At 48.1% G+C, this 15,932-nt stretch overlaps 1 protein-coding gene across 1 annotated transcript in view; it reads left to right on the top strand.

Annotated features, from left to right (window-relative positions):
• Positions 1-2,279: 2,279 nt before the first annotated feature.
• The window catches only part of Tekt5 (tektin 5), a 35,320-nt gene continuing 21,667 nt past the window's right edge, over positions 2,280-15,932 (top strand). The window contains exons 1-4 of the mRNA XM_048433187.3: positions 2,280-2,997; positions 11,041-11,124; positions 12,277-12,347; positions 15,522-15,665. Coding sequence (XP_048289144.1) covers positions 2,431-2,997; positions 11,041-11,124; positions 12,277-12,347; positions 15,522-15,665 — 866 coding nt within the window. The 5' untranslated portion in view covers positions 2,280-2,430. The remainder of the gene's footprint in view (positions 2,998-11,040; positions 11,125-12,276; positions 12,348-15,521; positions 15,666-15,932) is intronic.

Raw genomic sequence — 15,932 nt, 5'->3', positions numbered from 1 at the left:
CCTACATCCCTAGCTGCTCATGTGCACTCCTTGTAGGGAACTGGGGAGAAAAGCACCATCAAGCTTCCCACACTCTTGCTGTATTTCAGATATTGAGTGTCCCCTAAAGCCCATGCTGAAGGCTTGGTCCCCAGGATGTCACTGTTAGAGACAGTGAGAGCTTCAGGAGGTGGAGCCTAACGAAAGGTACTTAGGGACAGGGGCTGTACCAGAGAGGGTTACATGCTCCTTCCTCTTCTTCCTCTTTGATCCCCTGCTCTTGGTATAGGCAATGTTCCTTCTCCACTCACTGTAGCCATGATGTGTGGCCTTCTTGGGGGACCACTTGGCAGGGGCCAAAAGCAATGGGGTACTTAACTATCTACTGGCAGCCACGGAACTGTGAGCCCAAAGAAGCCTTTTATGATCCGTTCACAGTCTCAGGTGTTTTGGTGTAGTCCCTGAAAACTGATTGATACACCCGTCAACGAGAACCACCAGGGTTCATGGTCCTCTTCTACATTCCCAGAGAGAGTAAGGCCCACCTGTCAGCATCTTTCCATTCTAGGTTCAATGCAACAGTTAAGCATGGAGAAGGGTCCGTAGTGTGACAAAATTCCCAGAGAAGTGAGGGTCTTGTTTTAGATGTTTGATAGCATGCAGGATGCTGGGGACTCAATTGTAAAGAAAGCAAGCATAGCTTCAGCCTCTTGGGGCTCAAAGTCCTCCCTCCATAGTTTAAAATTCAAGTGCACTTAAGTATAATTTATGTACAACATGTGTGTGTGCGTGTGTGTGTGTGTGCGTGTGTGTGTGTGTGTCTGTGTGTGTATGTGTGTGTGTGTCTGTGTGTGTGTGTCTGTGTGTGTGTGTCTGTGTGTGTGTGTGTGTCTGTGTGTGTGTGTATGTGTGTGTGCATGTGTGTGTGTAGGGAATGGTCAGAGGACAACTTGCAGAAGTTGCTTCCCACTTTCCATCACGTGAGCCACAGGAACGGAAATCTGGTTGTTAGGCTTGGTGTCTTTATCCATTGAGCCAACTCACTGGCCCTGATTCAGCTTTACTAGAACGTTCTCTGGGGTTTGACAAGTATAAACAGCTGTATACTCTCCTCCACGATCAGAAACAAAGTACTTGCTTGCTCCATCTCCACTTTCCCACCCTCTCCCAAATTTTTAACTCCCCTTCACCCATTCGCTATGCCAGGAAGACTGATAAAGGGCCGTTTTTTGCATTCCCAAAGTTGTGGGTTGTGAAACTGACTTGTCTTTGGTGACCCATTTTACTTGCCTGGAATGTCATGCAAAAGCACTGACTCTGCGTTAGGCTTTGCAATCTAAATGTTCACACTTAGTCTAGGATCACCAAGACACTTCCTGCTGGTGTGAACACTACCGCTGGATGCCACTCTGTGCTGTGCAAGGGTCATTTTAAAATAGCTAATGTTTTAAGTCAGTCACAAGGAACCCAGGCTATATCCTTAAACCCACGAACCAAGAACTTGGTAGAATGTTTGCCTAGCATGCATGAAGCCCTAGGCTCAAACTTCAGCACAAACTGAGCAGTGGCATAGGCTTGTAAGACTTGTAATACCAACATTTAGGACAGTCATAGTGGAGAATCAGAAGTTCAAGGTCATCCTCAGACACGTAGCCAGTTTGAGGCTAGCCCGGGTACATGGAACCTTGTCTCAAAACAAAACGAAAACACATATAGCTGAGGATGGCATTGCATTCACCTCCTTCCTGCCTTCACCTCCCAAGTGCTGAAATTGCAGGCACAGGCAAAGCAGACAACTTATGTGGCTCAGCTGATCCCAAGGGGAGAAATGTGGATCACATTAGATCAATCCCCACCCTCGGCTGCTGATTCAGCTCTAGAAAGGCAGACTTTGTTGTTTCAGAATGTTTCTTTCAGCCCCAAACCCATGGGTAGTCAAACTAAAAAAAAAAAAAAAAAAAAAAAAAGAGAGAGAAAGAAAAGAAAAGAAATAAAAACTTTATTTTTATTTTCTTTTACATTATGTGCATTTGTGCACGAGGCCAGAGGAATCAGGCAGTTGTGATGTAGGTACTGGGAACTCGGGTCCTTTGCTCTTAACCATCAAGCAGTCTCTTCAGCCACTAAGTGAACTTCTCTTTATTGATTGCCTATTTGGAGCCTGTCCTGGAACTAGCTCTTGTAGACCAGGCTGGCCTCAAACTCACAGAGATCTGCCTGCCTCTGCCTCACGAATGCTGGGATTAAAGGCGTGCGCCACCACCGCCTGACTTGTTGATTGCTTAGTGTTTGGATCATAGGGCCTCCGATTACCTGGAAAACAGGATTTAGCAGAGACCCTCTCCGTGCTTTATGACACCAGCGCTGAGTCACAGAAGCGCTGCGGCTCCCGGTTCCTGGGATGCCCTGGCTCCAAGGGCAGTTTTGCCCGCGTGGGGCTGATAGGGAAAGATGGAGTTTCTTGGAACCACTCAGACAGCCAGTTACTGTGGCCCCAAGAAAGACTGTGGCATGCAGGTGATGCCCCCTGCTGGGCAGGGCCCTGTAATACAGGAGTGCTACCAACCCTATCATTTGCCGGGTTACCGCTACCTGAATGCGTGGAAACCCAGCGTCTTCTACAGGATTGCCGCTCCCCAGTCATGCCCAGAAGAATGCCAAGGCGTCCGGCGTCCGCCCACCATCCTGCCCTCGCTCCGCTCCGCGCTCTTCAGTCGCTACACCCCACGCGACTGGGACCGCTCCAACGAGCTGCAGATCAGGGGCGCAGAAGCCTCGCGACTCTGGGCCAGCCGGCTGACTGGCGACTCCCTGCGGATCATGCAGGATAAGGACCAGCTGACTCACCAGATGCAGGAAGGGACCTCCCGGAATCTGGGCCAGAGGCTATCCGACATCGGCTTCTGGAAGTCCGAGTTGTGTTATGAGCTGGACAGGCTTCTGACAGAAAACAACAGCATGGACACCATCAAGAGGCGCTTGGAGTGCGCAGCCCAGGAGGTGAACTGTCCCCTGCAGGTGAGTAGGGGAAGGAGACACTGTTGCTGCCTCTGCTGTCGTTGAGTCAAGGTGACAGGCACCTTGCAGGTGGGTTGAACTGCACTGTCTTTTATGATCAGATTTTAAGGTGAAAATGATCGGAACTTGGAGAGACAGGTGGATCAAGAGCACTGGTTATTCTTGTAGAGGACCTGTGGCTTCAGTTCCTAGCACTCCCATGGCAGCAACTCACAGTGGCAGGGGCTTGTAACTAGTTCCAGGGGATCCGACACCCTCTTCTGGCCTCCTCGGGCACTGCATGCATGTGGCATAAAGACATGGAAGCAAGCAAAATACACACACATAATAGAAATAAATCTTAAAAAAAAAATCAGCCAACTCAGAATAGATGGGAGTTTTCCATAGTGGGTCAATTTCTCTTTTCCTTTGGTGTGTTTGTCAGGGTTCCCTAGTGGAGCAGAGCCAGTGGAATGAATCTAGACATCTAGACCACGGAGGAATTTATGGGATTGACTTAGGCAATTCATGCTGGGTACTGGAGCAATGGTCGTCTGAAGGTGCTGAGAGCCCTGTAGCTGCTTTGTGCAATAGGTTGGATACCTTATCATTCCCAGGCTGGTGATGGATGCCGGGGGGAGGGAGGGAGGGTGGTCCTGGAGAGTTGCAGGCCTCCATGTTGGAAGGTTGAAGAAGCTGAGCAAAGGAGGGTAGCAACAGCAGCTGCGATGAGGTAGATGGACTCACCAGCAAGGAACGAAGGCAGGCAGGCAAAAGCTGCACTGTTTCTTTCCAACCCTCTGCGTATGTGGGCTCTCAGCAGCCAGGTGATGCCCACTCTGGGGGAGCTTCCTCTTTCAGTCAATATTCTCCCAGAGCCTCTCCGCTGATGCCAGAGCAGCTGACAACCAGCCTCAATCATCACATGAGGGGTCCCAGCAAGATGCTTTACCTAGGCTGGTTCCATTTCTTAGCTGTTGTGAATAATATAGCTATAAAATCCTTCAAGTACATACTGTGTGTGTGGTATAGCTGGATCATATGCTAAGGTCCATTTTTAGGTTTTTGTTTTAGTTTTGGTTTTTATGCTGTTGTGGGGAGGAGAAGGGGTAGGTGCACCTCCATACAACTTTCTATGGTGGCCGCAGGAGTCAGTGAACACTTTTGAATAAGTGAATATATATCTTCACAGGAGCATCCCTGACCCTCCCTTGGCCTCCAAGACTCCTACCCCTGAGTCGGTTAGGATGTCTTTGGGCTGCATGTGATTTAGCCACACAGTTTGTTTCTGTCATGACGAGGATTCCAGAGACCAATGTAGACCCAACGCTCTGCCAGGGACAAGGCCTCTCTCCCTCTCTCTCTGTCTCTCTCTCTGTCTCTCTCTCTCTCTCTCTCTGTCTCTCTCTCTCTGTGTCTCTCTCTCTGTCTCTCTCTCTGCCTCTCTCTGTGTCTCTCTGTCTCTCTCTCTCTCTCTGTCTCTCTCTCTCTCTCTCTCTCTCTGCCTCTCTCTGTCTCTCTCTCTCTGTCTCTCTCTCTCTCTCTCTGTCTCTCTCTCTCTCTGCCACCCACAGCATGTGGCTCTTGCCCTAATACTAAAAGGAGGGAGCATCTGATATTCTTATTCGAGGCAGGAAGTGGGGGTAGGACAAAGGACAGTCAGCACTGTCTCACACTAGCAAGGAATAGCCATATTTCCAGAATCATGTCTTCCTTTTAGCCTTTTTGCGAGAACTCATAGGGACCTCCTGGCTACAGAGGAGTCTGGGTAAGGGAATGTTTTTCTCTACACCCAGGAGAAAGTTCAGAAGGGATTAAGAGGTTATTGGGTAGGGACAATGTCTGCCTCCTGCTGTGGGAATTAGTCCTGGGGCTCACTAGAGCATACAGGGGCTGCTAACTGGAAACCTGCCACACCTGACAGTTATATCTGCACCAAGCTGGGACATTGGCAGGAAAGCTCACAGCCAGATCCATCTGGGGAGTGCTCCACTGTTCCCTTGCTCCCCTGGCTTGCTCCCTACCACAGAGCTGGACAGAGACTGGCAGCATGAGGGAAGTCTATTGTTCTCTCTTCTGTTTATCCTCTCTTAGGTCTGAAAGCCGGGCTCTCCCTGTGCATAGGTGGGGCAGGAACCAGGCACACCTGAATTCTATCTGCTTCTCCCTGTCTCCTGGCTACCATGTCCAGGATGCTTCTCAGCAGCAGGAACAATCATCCTTTCCCAGGCTCCACCCCCCAGGAGCCAAATATCAAACTAGATTACACCCTTCTCCCATTGGCTCCTAGATGGCTTCCTTAAATTTAATGCCTTTTGGAGGGGGGAGTGTTTTGTGGGGTGTTGTTTAGTTAGATTTTCTATAACTGTGAAGAGACACCATGACCATGGCAACTCTTATAAAGGAAAACATTAGGGCCGGCTTACAGTTCAGAGATTTACTCCATTGTCACCATGGTGGGCAGTGTGGCAGTGTGCGGGCAGACACCTGTAGAGAATGCTACACCTTGATCCACAGGCAGCAGGAAGAGAACTGTTGGCCACTGAGCCTGAGCTTGGGTATCTGAGACCTCAAAGCCCAACCCCACAGTGACAGACTTCCTCCCACAAGTCCACACCTCCTAATAGTGTGTGAATGTATGGGGCCATTCCTATTCAAACCACCACATTCCACTCCCTGGCCCCCAAAGACTTGCAGCCATATCATAAAGCAAAAATGCTTTCAGTCCAACTATCACAGTCTCAACCATATTTAAAAGTCCAAAGTCTCTTCTGAGACTCATGGCAATCTCTTAACTGTAATCCCCTATAAAAGCAAAATAAAAAATCAGATCATATACTTTCAACATACAATACACTATTGTTCCAAACAGGAGGAAATACTGGACCAAAGCAAGACTGAAAACCAGCTGAGCAAAACTCTGCACCTCCATGTCTGATGTCACAGCGCTCTCCAGATCCCCAGCCCCTTTCAGCTGTTATTGCAACACTTTCTCTTGGGTTGGTTCCACTGCGTTAGCATCTTTCCGCGGCAGGACTCCCATGACTCTGACATTGCCAGCACCTTGGGGTCTCCAAGGCAATCCAGTCTTCACCTTTCTTCACAGCTTCACACAATGGCTTCTCTAGGCCTCCATTCAGGGCCACCCCTGACACATGCCTGGCCTCAGCAGCTTTCCTTAGTCACAGAGGAAGATTCCATAATCCCTTTCTTTTGTCCTTGACTCCAAAGCCAGGGCCATAAGGCCGAAGCTGCCAAGTTCTGCTTCCTGCTGGGGGGAACATCGCCCCCTCGTTCACTTACATCTTCATCAGCTTTCTGGTTTTCATTACCACCTAAGCCTGGCTGTACTGAAACTTGCTCTGTAGACCAGGTTGGCCTTTAACTCAGAGATCTGCCTGCCTCTGTCTCCAGAGTGCTGGGATTAAAGGCGTGCTTCACCATGCTTGGACCTAAACCACTCTTTAATTCCTTTTCACAGGTTGGAAGTTTTGCTGCGTGGGGTATTGCCCTGAGGTCACCACTCCCTTTATTTCATTTAATATAAGGATTTTTTTTTAAAAAAAAAATCTGTTTATCTCCTTGAACACAGGACTTACTTCTAGTTCACTTCCTGGCTCCTCTTTTCTCCTCAAATTGTACATTTTGTATTTTTACTTTCTCAGTTTGCTCCTTTTCATTAAAGATCTTCATTAGAGTTAACACTAATAACCACATGACAGAGTCTGCGTGAAGCTGCTTTGAGATTTCCTCTGCCAAAGCAATTAACTCTTAAATTTAGCCTCGGGCATACTCTTTTGAACAAGGGCAGAAAGCAGCCACATTCTTCACCAAAATATCACAAGATCAGTCTCTAGGTTACATACCAATATTCTTCTCCTTTGGCACTGAGTCAGGCCCCACACAGGTCGAATCACCCTCAGCACCCCTGTCTTCTATGATCCTACTAGGGTGACCCATTAAGCAGGACTTAAAACATTGAACTGCTTTTCTAATCCACAGTCCCAAGGTTCATATTCCTTCAAACAAAAGCATGGTCAGGCCTCTCACAGCAACCTCTGCCTTAGTCGGTGTTCTGTTGCTGTGGAAAGAATCATGACCGCAGACACTCTTATAAAGGAAAGCATTTAGTTACGCCAGTTCAGAGTTTAGTCCCCTGTTATCACCATGGCAGGAAACATGGCAGCATGCGAGCAGACATGTGCTGGAGAAGGAGCTGAGCGTTGTCATCTGGATCTGCAGGCAGGAGGAAAGGAGCTGTCAGCCACTCTAGTTGGTTGTTTTTAATTCTTTACCCTTTGGGGGCCCCCGTCACCCAACTCCCAAACAAATCACACATGGAGTCTTATTCTTTCTTATAAACAAGCCTTTGCTTGGCTTGTTTGTAACCAGATTTTCTGATCTTAAATTATCTCATTTATCTTTTGCCTCTGAGTTTTCTCTTTCTCTATTTCTGTATACCTTTCTTCTTTCTCGGTGGCTTGCTGTGTAGCTGGGTGCCTGGCCACTGGTGTCCCCTTCTCCTTGTTCTATCTTGTTCCTTCTCCTCCTCCTAGATTTCTCCTTCTCTATATTCTCTCTGCCTGCCAGCCCCACCTATTTTTTCTCCTGCCTCACTATTGGCTGGTCAGCTCTTTATTAGACCATCTGGTGTTTTAAACATCCAAAACAACACATCTTTACAGAGCAAAACAAATGCAGCATAAAAGAATGCAACACATCTTTGCATCATTAAACAAATGTTTCACAGCATAAACAGTTGTAATACATTTTAAAATAATATTCCACAACAAGTCACTGATCCTAGACTTGAGCATCTGAAACCTTTAAAGCCCACCCCTACAGTGACACACTTCCTCCAACAAGACCACACCTCCTAATTTTGCCACTTCCTATAAACCAAGCATTCAAACACATGAGTCAATGGAGGTCTTTTCTATTCAAACCACAACAGGTGTTATTCCATGTAGCCTAGGCTGACCTCAAAATTACTATGTAGCCCAGGATGACCTTGAACTCTTGGTTCTCCTGCCTTCACCTCTCAGGCAATGGGATTACATTTACCACCATATTGGGTCTATCTGTACTTGGGAACTGTGAAGTAAGCACTCTACCAATGGAGCTATAGCCCCAGACCCATTCGAACATCTTAACGCCTGAATCCCCTTCCTCCATAACCTGTACTGAAGTTCTGGTCTGCCCCTCTCCATTCCGGTCAAATTTTCATGTTCCTCTGACCTCAGGGCCTTTGTGCCTGCAGCAGCCTCTTCCTCATTCCTATTCGCCTTTGCCTGTTCTTCTCATGTCTCATGTCACTACCTGTCTTTTCCTTCTTGACCACCCACTGGGTACTCCCCACCCACAATGTCACCTTATTTTCATTGCATCCCTTATCAAAATCTTATCATCTTTTATGTATTTGTGTGTGTGTGTGTTCATGAATGTGCACCATGATATACATGTGGAGGTCAAAGGACAACTTGCACAGTGGCCTCTCTTCCTCCACTAGGTTCCTGGGGACTAAGTCTGTGCGTTAGGCTTGGCAGTAAATGCCTTTACCTGACGAACCATCTCTAATTTCTCAAGGTGTTCTCTTTGCTCTATGGAATGCAGACTGTTATAGCAGGGCTGAATGTGTGGTCTCTACTCCAGCACCTCAGTCAAGCAGAGCTCAGAGGAGAAGCTCCAAACTCCTGGACAGCAAGTCACTGGATCCCCCTCCTTTCTGAAACCTTTGGTGCCTTTGTTCCTAGAACCCTCTGCTCCCTTCTTGGGCCTGTTTGCCTTTATGATGTCACGGACAGGCAAGTGGCTGATCACCATTGTTCCTCAGTCCCTTGAGAACTTCCTTAAACAAGCAGCTCATTGTGACCTGCTGTTGTGCTCAGGTCTCCAAGACCCCTGGAGAGGAGGCCAGGGCCTGTGGCAATGCTGCCTTGGTCTCACAGGGCCCTGCCCCCTTTCTGCAACTTTCCTTCTACTTGAACGGCACCAAAAAAAGGTGTACAAGGCCAGCCATAGAGACTGTCTTAGTTACTGTTCTACCATGACCAAGGCAACTCTTATAAAAGAAAGAATTTAATTGGGAGCTTGTTTACAGGTTTACAGGAGTGGTCCCTGCTCATCATGGTGAGAAGCAGACAGGCTTGACACTAGAGCAGTAACTGAGGGCTTCACATCCTGACCACAGGCAGCAGGCAGAAGAAACACACCCCAGTGGCTCTCCAACAAGGCCACACTTCCTAATTTTTACCAACTGGGGACTAAGCATATATGTGTGTGTGTGTGTGTGTGTGTGTGTGTGTGTGTGTGTGTGTGTGTGTGTATTTATGGGTGTGGGGTCATTCTCATTCAAACCACCACCACAGGGTCCATTGACTTTTCTCAAATTACAACAAAGTGCTTCAAGAGAAGCTGAGGAAAGGGTTTATTTTGACTCACAGTTTGAGGGAACGGTCCATCATGGTGGGGAGGGCATGGTGGCAGGAATGTGAGGCAGCTGGTCACGTGGTGTCTGCAGCCAGGAAGCAGAGAGAATAGTGCTGGTGCTCAGGAGATGGTACCAGTGAAGATGTTCCATCACAGGCAGGGTTCTACATGAGGTCTTCAAACTTGTAGGTGGACATACTCTGCTCACAAACCTGACTGGAGAGATAATGCACCAGCCCTGAGCCCATGTATCGATGAAGACATAGTGGGACTGAGAGGTCACCCAGTGTATCCAAGTGCACACAGTAAGAAGTGGCTAAGCCTGGATTTGAACCCAAGAAATAGGAGGGCAGCAGCTGACACATATCATCTGAAATGATTGCTTGGCTTTATCGTGGTTGGGGAAAGCTTAGGGACAACTTGCAGAGAATGGAGACTTGCAGAGAAGGGGTGTTATTCCTGTGATCAAAGACCCATCAGTGACAGCTCACATTGTCAGGGGGTTTTAATCATGATTGATTGGCCCTATGCACCTGGTCCAAATACCATGGCACTTGGAATGTATGGCAGAGGCTGGTCACTTCCTGGCCACAGGAAGCAAAGACAAAACACAGGAAGAGACAAGGGCTTGTAAGAGATATTCCTTGTGGTGACATGAAAGAAAATGGCCTCCAAAAGAAGTGGCATTTTAAGTGGTACGGCCTTGTTGGAGCAGGTGTAATCTTGTTGGAGGAAGTGTGTCACTGTGGAGGCGGGCTTTGAGGTCTCATATATGCTCAAGATATCACCCAGTGTCTGAACTCACTTCCTGTTGTCTGTGAAAGACGTAGAACTCTCAGCTACCTCTCCAGCACCATGGCTGTCTGCACGCTGCCATACTCCCTGCCACCATTCTCCCTGCCATGATGACAATGGACTTAACCTCTGAAATTGTAAGTTGCTGCCTCAATTAAATGTTTTCCTTTATAAAAGTTGCTGTGGTCATGGTGTCTCTTTTCAGCAATAGAAACCCTAAGACACTCCCAGTGACCTTCTTCCTCCCAACTAGACCTCACATCTGACCTGAATCCATTGATGATCCATGTCCTCCTGAGCCAGTCACCTCTGGAATTATCTTCATGGACACATCAAGAGGTGATCTCCTCTATCTGTCTGTCTGTCTGTCTGTCTATTTGCCTATCTATCTATCTATCTATCTATCTATCTATCTATCTATCTATTTATCTATCTACCTATCTAATCTATATCTATCTTTCTATCTTCATTATCAATATCTATCTTCTACGTCTATCATTTATCTATAATCTATTCTCTATCCTCTATCTATCTATCTATCTATCTATCTATCTATCTATCTATCTATGACACCACACCTGATTTTAGGTGTTTCTTAGCCCTATCAAGGTGAGTTCAAAGTGAAGCATTACAGGTTCCCTCCCAATTATACTGCTTCCTAGGACACATCCTTGTCCTGATTTGAATACATGGGCTTGCAGTGGTCCTGGCACACCAGCACAATGATGAGGCCTCATGGGACACCCAGGTACCTCACAGAACGGAGCAGACAAGGTATAGGTTCTGACTCACCTACACTCAGGCCTCCACAGAACACACTCTTTCCCATTGCTTTAATAGGTAGCCCTGGAATGCCTGTACAATCGGGAGAAAAGGATCGGAATTGACCTGGTCCATGACAACGTTGAGAAAAACCTAATCCGGGTAAGGTGCCACCTGGGAGTGGGTGAGATGACAGCTGGCTGTCAGAAGGTTCTGAGTGGCCGGCCTGGAGCAGAAGTCACATGTGATGTCCCCGTGGAGTTACAGCTCCGAGAACACTAGTGGGATGGAGAGAAGCAGAAATAGAATGGGAGTATTTGATCTCAATCTTAGTATTTTCAAAATGACCGTAAGGATGGCGCCATAATAATGAAAGTAAAGACCTGTGTTTATTTAGTTCTGCTCATTTATGCAGGGTCTCAGGACCCCAGGCTATCCTAAAGTTCACTGTGTAGCTGAAAAATGACCTTGAACCTTGAACCCTTGATCCTACTGCTTCTACCTTCTGAGTGCTGAGGTTACAGACACGCACAATCACACCCAGTTTATACAGTGCTGGGGATCCAACTGAAGGCTTCATATAAGCTAGGCAAATGGTACTCATAAAGATAGTATTTATTAAGTATATACTATATACTGTAAATGTATACCAATTCAGATGTGTGGTTTAATTTAATGAAAAATAATCTGTGAGCACTCTACACATAGTTGGTGCTAAATTTTATTTTATTTTTTAAGTATATAAAAAGAAAATAAGCCAGCTATAGTGTCACAGGCCTGTGATACCAGCTGCTCAGGCAGTTGAGGCTCGAGGGTCACTAAGCCAAGGCCTACATGGGCTCTAACATGAGTTTAAGGCTAAACGGGGCAAATCACTGAGCTCTGGATTCAAAATAAGAAGGGGGATAAGATATCTGAGTGGTAAAATTGCCTGCCGAGCTCACTAGAGAGGGGAGTGGGAGGAAGAGAGAAAAGAGAGAGGGGGGAAAGAGGGAGTGGAGGGGGGAAAAGGAAAGAAGGAAGGAAAGAAAGAAGAGAGAGGGGGATGAGAGAAGAGAGGGAAAGGGGAAGAAGGGAGGAATGGAGAAGGAAAACTAAGAAACCTAGGTATGGTGGCACACGCCTACAACCCCAGCACTAGGGAGGCTGAGGCAGGAAGATTTTGAATTCAAGGCCGCGATCATCCACTCTTAGCTTCAGTGGTCCTGGGATCCCCACTCTGGTGTTTCCCGCCTTGGGGCTCCTGTATGAGGGCTCGGACCAGTGAATTTCCAACCATGTCAGCTCTTTATGACCTTTTCTTTTTCATTTCAGGAAGTAGATTTACTAAAATGTTGCCAAGATCAGATGAGAAAATTAGCTAAACGAGTCGATTTCCAGATGCGGTAAGAGAGCCTTTCTCCTTCAGAATCGTTGTGGGTTCCCCAGATTTCTGGGGAACAGCCAGCTGGATCCACATGTCTCTGAGTAACTCTTGAGGTCCCTTGCGTGCTGTTAGGTGTTTAACACCAGCTCTGTGGGGTGGGAAGGGTGGAGGTGTGTCCTGGGACACTCATCCCCAACTGTGTTGGCCCGACAGAAGGCACCAACCTCCCGACACCCGACTTAGCTTTGGCTTCCCCAGGCCAGGTCTGAACTTGGGAAGAGAAGCTTGTGGTGACATTAGGCAATAAGGCAAGGGAATGGGACATCTCTGTAAGGTGTTGGTGGACGCCTGAGCAGGGAATCTTCAAAAGGCACCAGCTTTTGTTCTTAGACCATGATGTAAATTGGCATCATGCCAAACCGGGGCCTCTTGTGTAATTAAAGGGAGATCTGTGCTTTGCCAGGTTTGGGGCCCCTAACTAAGCCGCTGGGCCCCTAGGCTCCCAGGAGACGGCTTCTTCCCATGGTGCTGGTGCTTGGCATTTACCCTTCCTTGTCCAGGGGCACGCGGCTCGGCTGGTTTTTCTTCTTTGCTTGTTCTTGTCGCAGAGGGCACAGCCAGGGCTGCCCTTCTTGATATGGCCAGCAGGGTGGCCTATAGTGTGGGAATGCTCAGACCTAGCTTGCTGAGAGGCTCCAAGGTTGATCTGCTCAGATGGTCACAGATGAGGGTTTGTGACTTTCTGGGCCAGAACTAAGATTTGCTTCCAGGAAGAGGGGTGTTCTCATGGTATGGGCACCCCAAAAGAATAGAAAAAGGTTCCTCTTGACTGGGAGGAGCCAAGTTTGGGCCCTTCCTGGTGGGCTGACAGCAGGGTGAGGTATGCCAAAAAAGATAGACAGAGGCCTCTCCTTCGTCCTCAGCAGCAGCAAGCAGTGGTGCCGGCTGCTCTGAGGTTCCGCTGACCCCCGTGCTCTGACCTGTTACCTCCTGGCTTTCATTACACCACAGTTCACCAGCTAAGACAAGTCCTACTTCGCTATCCTGGCTCAGTATGCAAGGTCCCAGGGTGGGTCCTGGTGGGGTGTCCCGACAGTTTCCTGTGTGTCCTCATGGGTGTGCACCCACTTTTGAAGGCTTCCATTTCCTTCCTTTCAATTATTAGATCCCCCATACACACACACACACACACACACACACACACACACACACACACACACCCATATCCACAAGGGAGGGGGAGAGGAGGGAGAAGGGGAGGAAAATCTAGGAGAGAGGAGACACAGAAGGTTCTAGATAGAAGAAACCAGATTAAGATGAGAGAGACACAGGGGGAGGGGGAAGAAAGGGAGGAAGGAGAGGGGAGAGGCTGAAAGGGAGTTTTTCATCATAGTTAGTCTCTGGCTGAAGCCTTAAGTGAAATCCTTGCCTTACCATGACAATGTTCTGAGCCTGTCCGCATGTTATTAACAAGAATTCACCTTCACTCAATACAGAACACAGGGAGAGGTTCAGAGGTTTCTTAGATGCGAGCTAGGAGTGTCTACTTGGTATATTTAGGTCTGAAACGACCTTCTATTAATAGCTAGAGTTACTGTTTTCCTTTAAGGACCAGAATCTGAATTCCCCTTTCAAATGCATTCATTGCTATTTTACGTGCCATTTGAAAAGATGTAAAGAGTAAGTGAAGGAGCAGGTACTTGGTATTTGGTGAGAATTGTGAAAGTGGTTGTCAGCCGTTTGTAGCCTTGGCCAAGCTTCTTAGCTCCGATTCCAACAGTCCAGGCTCAAGTCCCTGCCCCACCCCTTGTCTCCTCTACAACCAGAAGCCCCTCCCTCCCCAGACCCTGATCTCAGCTCGTTCCAGTCCCTGAACACCTGGTTATTTCTAGCTTTTCTACTTTCGTGTTAACTGGAGATCCCCTCTGCAGCTTTGTCTGTAGTACCGCTTCCCGCTTGATGTGAGCGCCTGGCTCAGACAGCAGCTCAGACACGGGCAGCCTCAGGTTTTGCTCCCTCTGCCTGCATTGATGACTCCTCCACTGTACTGTGTCCTGTCTTTTGAAAGCCCCCACAGTTCCCCTTACCATGATGGCTACATTTAGTTACACAATTTGAGCAACTTGAAGGCGGGGGCTTTCTCTACGCGTTAACGCTGGTATTCAGAACCACCTTCCGTTTCACAGTGGTATGTTTGTGATAGAAGTGGCGCCACACAGACTTTGTCTAAAGATGGTTTGGAATCTTCGAAATCTGGCCTGCCATTTGTTCTTAGAAATATAGGAATTCTTTAAGACTTATTTTTATTCTGTGTGTATGAGTGTTTGTTTGTGTGTACATGTGTGCACCGGTGTGTGCCTGGTGTCTGCAGAGGCCAGAAGAAGGCATCAGATCTCATGGAACTGGAGCTACAGGGATGTGAGCTGCCTGTGGGTGCTGGGAACGGAACTCACATTCTCTGGTGAGTGTTTTTTACTACAAAATAAAGCCGTGCCAGGAACCTACGTTTTCTCTGTGGCTGGGTGAGTGGATGCAGCTGAGATACCGCACCACTCAGAGCCTGAGGTATGACTACTTGGCCTTTTTGTTTGTTTTTGTTTTCCAAGACAGGATTTCTCTAGGTAGCCCCAGTTGTCCTGGAACTTGCTCTGTAGACCAAACTGGCCTTGAACTCACAGAAATCCTCCTGCCTCTGCCTCCCCAGTGCTGGGATTAAAGGCGTGCACCACGTGGCCTGGCCATTTATAGTAAATGTTGGCTCATCCTTTTTCCCCCCAATTTGTATTTTAAGTGTGTGTGTGTGTGTGTGTGTGTACACGCATATACTTGTATGTCATTTGCACACCAGAGGACAACGTCAGGAATTAGTTCTCTTCCATTGTGACTTCGTGGATCAGACTCAGGCCAACACACTTGAGTGGCAGGTTCTTTTACCTCCGGAGCCATCCTGTTGGTCTGGCCATCTCTGTTCTGCAGGCAGCAGGTGTGTTTGTCCTGGAGCGAGCCCTAGTGGCTCTGAGTAGGAGGTGTTGACACCAAGAGGGAGCAGAGCTGAGCAGCCTCTGGGCGTACACAGAGCCCTTTCCTGCGAGTCTGAGGACGGGTTTGCAGCCTGGGCTCTGTCTCCACCTGATGTATGATGGCAGCTGTGGGTGGAGGATGCTGGGTGACCACACAGTGCTTCTTCCTACAGAGATAACCGGGATGCTCAACATGCTCTAGAGCGGGACTTGGAGGACAAGAGCTCGGCCCAGTGTATTGATGAGGGATGTTTCAACCTGAGAAACACATCTGACGGCATCAGCTTCTTCCACGGCATGGAGAAGTTTGACGGAACGTACGTACTCAGCTCTCTCTCTCCTTGTCTTTGACCAGGTCCAATGGGAGTAAAAGGAAGGGTGTTGTGTGCCAGTCAAGTGGTGTTTGAATGGAATCCTCTGTTACAAGGGGGGTGGGATCTTAGTCTGGCCAGCCGGTGAAAATAAGAATTTACTGGAAGTCTGTAGGGGAGCACCAGAGTCAAACAGACGGCTGCAGGGGAAGGTTCTGGCAGTCAGAGGGAACCAGGGAGTGGGAGGTCCTGGTGTGTGTCCTGGGGGGGTGT

The sequence above is a fragment of the Myodes glareolus genome, chromosome 9 (genome assembly GCF_982192425.1).
Source record: "Myodes glareolus chromosome 9, mMyoGla1.1, whole genome shotgun sequence".
Taxonomy (NCBI): domain Eukaryota; kingdom Metazoa; phylum Chordata; class Mammalia; order Rodentia; family Cricetidae; genus Myodes; species Myodes glareolus.
The sequence above is the reverse complement of the archived record's forward strand: the minus strand, read 5'-3'. Positions and strand labels throughout refer to the sequence as shown.